The 8,183-nt window shown below is 40.8% G+C and overlaps 1 protein-coding gene across 1 annotated transcript; it reads left to right on the plus strand.

The window, feature by feature from the left end:
* The first annotated feature begins 1,727 nt into the window (after window positions 1–1,727).
* LOC112956941 (beta-microseminoprotein-like) lies at window positions 1,728–3,912 on the plus strand. The gene is made up of 3 exons (XM_026050431.1): window positions 1,728–1,902; window positions 2,997–3,102; window positions 3,783–3,912. The coding sequence occupies exons 1-3, from the start codon at window positions 1,728–1,730 to the stop codon at window positions 3,910–3,912; spliced, it is 411 nt and encodes a 136-aa protein (XP_025906216.1).
* Window positions 3,913–8,183: the final 4,271 nt, after the last annotated feature.

Genomic DNA, 8,183 nt, shown 5'->3' on the forward strand with positions numbered 1-8,183 from the left:
CCACACCTCAAAGAAAAGCTACAAAGAAGTCTCTCAACACTGTGGTGGCTATTTATCCAATCTACCAATTGCAAGCCAGCTAAGGTTGACCCCACAAGCTGTGATCACTCAACAATATGAGCTACAATACTGTTGACTTTCTTAAGCGGACATCCTGAACTGACTCTCAACTGAGTAGCTTCAGTAAAAGATTTGGGGTGGTCACTGCAACACAGACCTCAACATGAGTTAACTACCAAACCAATCAAGAAGGCAACACAATATTATGATGAACTTAACAGCATCACATGCTTTTTCAATTCTTGAACTAACCTTTTAAATGCTAAGCAACAGAGACCTGTACTGGCTTCCCTTGCTATAAAGCTGTTGCTCTAAGCCTTTGGAATTGGCACCCATCCTTGACACACAGCCTTCACAGAAAGGCCCATTCCCATTCCCAGAAAGGCCCATTCTGTGTCTACAGAGATAAAGGGAGAGAGTATAGGATGCCATTTTCTTCACACCCACAGACAGTCTAAGCCTATAGGTGTTCTATATAGCAGCAAACTGAACAAGGAAGAAAATTGTTATCTAGTATTCTTTTCTAGGYACCTAGAGATGCCAACCTCCCTCCACAGATACCCACTCTTTCACACAACCTTTATAACCACCAATCCTTTCCCATAAAAGCCTCCTTTCACTTTCAGCTGATGAACAAAGAAAGCCAGGAGATAGATCAAAGTCAGCATCTTTTAAAATCTAAATGTCCAAACAAAGCCTGCAAAATTTGATGTAGCAAGTAGAACCACAAAGTGTCTAAACAGCTTCTCAGCTGTTAAACAGTCAGAGTGCTAAATATTTCTTCCAGAGTTGGTACTCCTTCTAAGTACCTCCCATATTTGCCTTCTAGTTTTAGTGCACAGAAGGCACACCTATTTCCTCAGAACCTCTTAGGACCAAACCTTCCTCTTGATGATAGGCTTATTTTAATAATGTCAACCCATATGAGGTCATTTGGCAAAAATCTTATTGGAGATATTCATGTAGAGATGGTTTGCTCAAGGACTGGTACCAGAAAGTCCCTCTCTATATAAAGTCCTCTGAGTTGATCTTCCTACAGGCTGCCTCCTTCTCAAAAGCCTTGTAATACTGCGAGAATGGTAAGTCCTCACATTTTATATTGTAAGAGACACTGAACATCTTATAGGAGGCTCTATCAGATTCATTTGAGCATTCTTTGATGTAAACTCAGAGACAGCAGAAGTCAGAGACAGCAGAAGTCAGAGACAGCAGAAGTCAGANTCAGAGACAGCAGAAGTCAGAGACAGCAGAAGTCAGAGACAGCAGAAGTCAGATAATAAGGACAGGCAGGTACTAACCTTGCACAAGAGCAGAATTTGTACAACAGAAGATACCAAATATAGAGTATAATCTTTTCTGCCAGCAAGCAGCTGTGTTGCATCTCAACCTGGAACTGACTTTAAATTTTGTGAAAAGCTTGAGTAACATCTGAACTTCTGGTTAAACTCAGAAATGTTACCATGCCTTTTTTAGTCATTTTCAACTCAAATATAGCTAAACTCACTCCACAGGAAAACATATGTCACTAGATTCCAGTAGCTTGTTTCCTTCTTTCACAAATACAAAATATTTGATCAAGAGATGTTTAAAACCTTGATTTAGCACCTACTGTTTAGCAAAATCTTTCCCAGTAATTTTTTTAAGGTAACTTTTTATTATTATTTCTAATGGTGGTAGCAATAAGACTTTTCAATAGTCACTTTTGTGTTTACACTGTCTACTTTATTCTTCAGAAAACCTTCTTGGCCTTCCTTTTCATTCTTGTCACCTGTGTGACAATATCTGATGCATTTTGCCTCTTTGAACCACTGACGGCAGGGAAGCCTGGTGAAGAAATTCTAGGTAAGAAGTCAACTGTCTTCAGCTTGGCAGAGATCACCACAGAAATGTTGGACTTGATTTTTCCAATGTAGAACAAGTTAAAAACCTGGGAACAGTGAGGAAAAAACATGGTAATGTGGATAAAATGGGGATATAGAGAACACTGAGTTTGCAGTGTTATAAAAGGAAAGAATTTATTTGGGAAGCATCACTGAGACTGAATTGCAAGTGGATTTTTTTCCAGAGATAAGGTTAGTTTATCCATTTGCATGACATACTAATTCTGTTTTCGCTTTGGCAGCTACCCTGTGCATTTGCAGTTCAAAACCAGCATATTTAGAAAGACGGAGAGGGCAGGGGAGAAGGAGAGAAAGAGAAAGCGTGTGCAGGGGAGGTGTGCCCACGCGGACTGCAGGGCACTGTGAGCGGTAGCTGTAAAGCAGGGAGCAGACTGGCAAATATTTGGCACACTGATCAATGGACTCATTAGTTGTTTCCCTGTCCCGTGAGAGGTAAGGACAAGACTGTGGCTTCCTTTGGTGCAGTGGCAGCAGCTTCTTTCAGAAGACAGCTCATCTCCCAGACTGCAGATGTGGGGAGCTAGAGTAAAGTGCTCAAGAGCAGTATGCAAGGACAGAACCCAAACCTGTTTTGCCCTCTCCTCACGAAATCTTGTCTTCCACCTCACTCAGGAGATTTATTACATGACCATTGGGCAGGAACTTTACATCCACTAAATGCCTTCCTCCTGCAAAGACTTGCTTTAAATAAGAAGTCAACAACATTTGGTGTAAATGGRAAGGGGGGGGTGGGGAGCATCAAAGCCTTTTCTTACTCCTAAACGGACTTCTGCCTATTTTCCTTTCTGCTGGGCACTCTGATTCCTGTATCTAAAGACAAGCTACTCTAAGAAAGCCCACGCTGCTAAGAGACAGAGGAATGTAGGGGCCTAGGATATCCTTTTCCATGAACAAGTATAGTAGTAGCCCTGTGAACAGCGTTTAACAAACAGAAACATTAACATAAAACGCCTACAGAGATCCCACCCTGTTTGTACAGGCAGCAGCATGGCCAGTACAATTGTTCAGCAGGCTGTTTGCACACTGTATTTTCAGGCTGCATCGACTCCAAGGGAACACTGCATCAATTTGGCTCCCATTGGAGGGCTGAGAACTGCCTGGACTGCTCCTGTGGCAAGGATGGCACGAGTTGCTGTAGCAGGTGAGCTCAGATTGACAGCAGGGTTGCAGCAGGGTTTTCCTCTGCTGCCTTGATCTAACACACAGCACTCCACTCAGAAGCCCCTGAAAAATGATCACAACCCTTCTCTCACTCCATACCATAAAGTCAGGTATTCACTCAGCACCATCACCACAGATCATATGAGAAGTTCCTGACAAATATTGCCCGTGTTTAAAGAAAAAAAAAAACTTGTTTTTGAGGAAAAAAAAAGTTAATCTGCTTGTGAWTTTTTCAGATGAAATCCTGACTCAAGTGAGAACACTTAGTTGTTTGAAAGTTTTCTACCACTCTTGGTGCAGATCTTCCCAATGCCACACACTGCTGCTTTTTACAGTCAAGCCCATGTATGACAGTCACACCTAGACAGTCATGGACTTTACATTCTTTACAGGACTTTACAGGGRAAGAGACATGGCAATACTGACACTGGCATAGCAAATAAGCACACTGAACTCAAACCTAACTAGATCAGGAAACTAACTCTCCTCCCATCCTCCTTCAGCAGCACTCTAAGTAACTTTGGCTGAAGCTCCCTTTCCTCCTCAGCAATCACTTCATCATGCCCCTAATGCAGCCTCTTGCTATTAAAAGTGTAAATACTGTCTCACATGTAAGCTGTTTACTTCTAGCTCTCATCATGTCTCTTTTCCCAATGGCAGCTACGCAACACCAGTTGATTTTGATGAAGAGAAATGCGAGAGTATTTTCGACAAGCAGACCTGCAGTTACAAAGTAGTTGAGAAAGCTGATCACAAAAAAGAATGCCCAGTGTTTACATGGGTGGGCTAAGAGGAAAAAAAAAAAAAAAAGTTGTGATTTTGGAGGATATTTCCTTTCTTTCATTTCAAGGGTTCTTCCTCTGTCAGATTCAAAAACATTGAAATATGTAGCCTTTGGGTGAATCTATTCCCCAAACCTAATGCTTGCTAAAACTGAGAGCTACATCCACTCACAAAAGAATCYCTGTTTCTCTGCCTTCTGCATCTTCATGAAGAAGGAGCTGACTTGTTCCTTGCTTGAGATCAGAAACCAGGAATGACTTTCTTAAAGCACCATCAGTAATTACTAATTTTAAATACTTTCCAGTGCCAATTCAGTGTCAGGGAGCATGTTCTGTTACCTGCACACAAAGCTAAAAATAAAATCATATAAAAAAGATTAAATTCACGTGACTCAAGTGGGTCTCTCACTTTCTTTGTCAAGGAAAGAAAGCTAAAGGAATTAATGGGAAAATAAAAATCTTTGAAAACTCACTTTTCTATGACTTTTTTATTAAAAAAAAAGCTCTATAAGGACTGTAAAACAATAAAGGCTGTGGGGAAAAAGAAAAAAAAAATCATCCAAGTTGTAGAAAGCAGAAGACACCACAGTGTTGTGTGTGACACTACGAAGCACAGCAGTGACTGGCCCGAAATAGCAGCTCAGGACCTGGAGYCCCTTTGCTGCCATGCAGCGGTCCGAGCCCAGCACAGCAGCCCAGGGCCCTTTGCCTCCCCTGTTCAGTCGGSTCATGCTTGATGGTTCCGGTATCTCCTGCCTGGGAATAACAATTCCAAAAGGCTGCAAGAGCCTATTTTACCAAGGCAGTCTCTYCTTCATGCCCTGCTGCTGGACAAAAGGATGCATCAAGGGAGACAGGAAAAGCAGCTGGGGATCTGGCTTGGTATTCTAGTAAAATGTGTTATATCCTTGAAATTAGAGAGACTGGATTATTTAACAGCTTTTTTTTTTTTTTTAAAATAAACTCTATTGTTTGCTGCTATATGTAATATAAAGAATTGTTCTCTGATATGATTGGTGATTTGCTGATACAAATGCTTTAGATAAGACAGCAACTCCATTAGATTATTGAGCCATGTTAGTTCTGAGTGTTTGTTGATATAATACCCAGAAGATAAATACCTAGTAAGGCTGCACGACCAGTGTTCCCCYCCCTCCCCTTCCCAGGTTTGTATTTCTAGAATATAATTTCTGTTGACAAATCAATATTTCTCCTTAACACCTCTCCACCTTTCTTTCAGTTATGGCTTCTAAATAGGAGACTATCCTGCCCCTCTTCAGTAGGAAGGGGGATTCAGAAGCCAGAACAACACAAACTGCATCAGACATTGAGAAGGGCATTCCTGTGCTGTATCCTGATATCCTCTGCCAGTTTTTCCTCACACAATTACAGCTTAATCCAAGAGTTTCAGACACAACCTATTCTTTCCAATCAGGCCTCAGAGAAAGTATCAGGCAATTGACGGGGCAAGTTGATCTGCAACTCCAGTTGTACTAATACGACTTACCTATGTGCAGAGATGAGCATCAGCTCTAGATTTAAAATAAATTAAATAAAATGCTACTAAAGTCACTAGGTGGCACGCTGGTTCTGCCACAGTGATTTTGTGCCAAAACAGTTACTAGCAGGACAAGCAAGAGCTAAGGGAGAACTTGGAAAAGAACAAAACACCACTGCCACCACCACCAAACAAACAAACAAACCCCACAGAAACTAAGCAAGCACATCCTAACTCTATTGGCAGAACTGAGCTTAATTTCTATTTGCTTCAGTGAGGTTTAGAAATACAAGTAGCATTTTAGAAGTGTCTTTTGTCTAGCATAGAAAGAAAAGCCTCCAAGCAAATATCATGGACAGGACTGGGTAGTTTAGAGCTTTTGGGTTTGTTTTTTAAAATAGTGATGTGGTGATGTAGTCTGGCTTGCCCAAATTACCATCAACTAAGAGAATGAAAACTTTGCAACATGCTATTTCAAAGCTTCCTTCAGGCAATAAACTCATTAGCACTTTTACTCGCAGGGCTTTCTTTCTGTGTTAAGACAGACAAGGATTTGCCTCTTGGAGCAGAGCGCTATGTGTTCAGTCAGAGCAGATGGCTTGCAGCCATCCCTAGGGATGAAGCAGAAGAAACTAAGTCAGAATTAGAGAGGGCAAATTATAGAAAATATAAAGCTAGGATCTATTTTGTATTGGAAGGGAAGCAACTTCATAAACTTTCTCAATAGTAAGAGCATTGAAAGAACATACATCATGCTTTAAAGCCTGCAGTAACAATATTTTCCTTTCTTACAGACCCTTCGTCAAAAACAAAACAAAAACCCCACAGTTTTATTATTTGCATTTCTAATTACCCCCCCCCTTTTTTTTTTGCTGCATTTTTCGTTTTTCTTGACATCAGGGATGAAGAAAGATGCCAGAAAAGTTTTAAATGCTTTAAAAATCCATATCAGCCAAGTAAGAGTTTTCTTTAACAGCTCATGCCCATAACTGTACTGGATGTCAGCATTAGGAGTTCCTTCTTGGGTATTGTATTAGTGCAGCGTCCCTTAACTTTGAGGTAACAAGCTCTGTTTGCGCTCTGCTCAGGTTTTAAGATACTCTTTCTGAGCATTTTGCAACAAACACAGCCAGAAGCTCCTTCCGCACCCCTCTCTTCTACGGTTTCCAGCCAGTGTCCTCAGAGAGGTTACCTAAGGAAGCCACACCAGAGATACAACTACTTGCCCACAAAGTCAGTCTCTGCAGTGCTTCTTTGCCAAGAAAGACCAATAACAAAGTCAGTCTCTGCAGTGCTTCTTTGCCAAGAAAGACCAATAACTCAGAGCTGATGAGGCCATGGACACTGCCTGGAAAGAAACACAAATGGCAGTACATGTTTCTCTTGTACTTCCTAACAGCTTATTCTCACAACTTCCACTATCACTGGAGGAAAACCCTTGTCAGACCCAGAAGAAACATCGATTTCACCTCCTAGATTGTCTTTAAACTAGAGTGATATGAACCATTTGGGAACCAGCTCAGATTTGTGTGCTTTAATCCAATTTTGAAATTTCAACAGTACTGATTCACCAAAGTATATTGATAGAGTTTTAATCACGAACTATAAGGTGGAATGACAGCCAAGCAGCACCCCAAGTCTGAAGTCACAGGCTGGTGAGAAGAATTTTTTGAACATTATCAAGTTTTAGCTGAGTTATAGATTTTGTGTCCCCTTCCCTCGGTCAGGGCCACAGTGACCAAAGCAGCTGCCTGGGCACCCTCTGGACCAACATTCGAGAGAGAAAAGCAGGGTCCAGCCTTTTCTACCCCAAGGCTCTCTGCAGGATATCCCATATGCTCACTTGCATTTGCCTCAGCTCCTTCGTTACGTGGAAGACCTTGCTTGTCTCAGGAAGAAGCTGCAGAGCGGGTTAGCAGGAACATGGTGGGACTGGTTCAAACTCTGCTCTGTTACTGATCTCGTGGTCAACTCCCCCAAGACTGCAAACTTTCAAATGCATTTCTCCCTTCATTCTCAAGTCTGCAATGCAAGATGCCTTAAGCTGCCCTATCTTTTTTCTCCCCAGAGGGAAAAAACGCACAGCACGAAGACACTCATATGGTTARGAAGAATGAACTGCTAGGTGGTTCTTTAACAGTAGCCTCAACCATAGTGCACTTGAATTTTCTACTTACAAATACGTTGTACACACTCACCAACATATAGCAAAAGTTGTAAGAAACTCATTAATACAGCTCATTAATACAGCTATTTCTCTCCAAAACAAACTTGATTAAGAGGATAACTTAGAATCCATTATATCCTCCTAATCAGAAATTGCTTTTTGATTCCTTGCAACTGTTCTCTTTCCTCTCACAAGCAGCAGTACGAGACATGCTAAGTGTTACAGCAGGGACAGGCCAGAAGTGATACTGGTCAATTAAAATAAAAGCAATCATATAATAATCATAAAAATATATGATATATGATAATATATTTAAAAACTTAGTAGTTAAATAACTACATTATATTTTCACCTTATTTCTTATGACAGATCACATGTTACTTTAAGAAAAATCATTCTTTTATCAGAAAAGGTTTGTTTGTTATTTTATATCTCTCCATTAGAGTTAACATGTTAAACAAATGATCCCCTCCTTCCCCTAACACATCAAACACAGCACACTATTACTAAGAAGTATCACAAGAGACATCTTTCCTCAAGACATTATCATGAGATACCAGAACCACACAGTGCATAATCTACAAAATTGCAAAAATAACTGAAAACTGGTAACT

This window comes from Nothoprocta perdicaria, unplaced genomic scaffold, assembly GCF_003342845.1.
Source record: "Nothoprocta perdicaria isolate Ctin4 unplaced genomic scaffold, notPer1 scaffold_110, whole genome shotgun sequence".
Lineage (NCBI taxonomy): Eukaryota > Metazoa > Chordata > Aves > Tinamiformes > Tinamidae > Nothoprocta > Nothoprocta perdicaria.

Bases quoted from the DNA above. Each gene is read 5' to 3' on its own strand.
- LOC112956941 (XM_026050431.1), top strand. From the start codon at position 1,728: ATGGTGGTAGCAATAAGACTTTTCAATAGTCACTTTTGTGTTTACACT. The intron at 1,903-2,996 runs GTAAGAAGTCAA...CTGTATTTTCAG, and splicing joins GCCTGGTGAAGAAATTCTAG to GCTGCATCGACTCCAAGGGA. The intron at 3,103-3,782 runs GTGAGCTCAGAT...TCCCAATGGCAG, and splicing joins GGCACGAGTTGCTGTAGCAG to CTACGCAACACCAGTTGATT.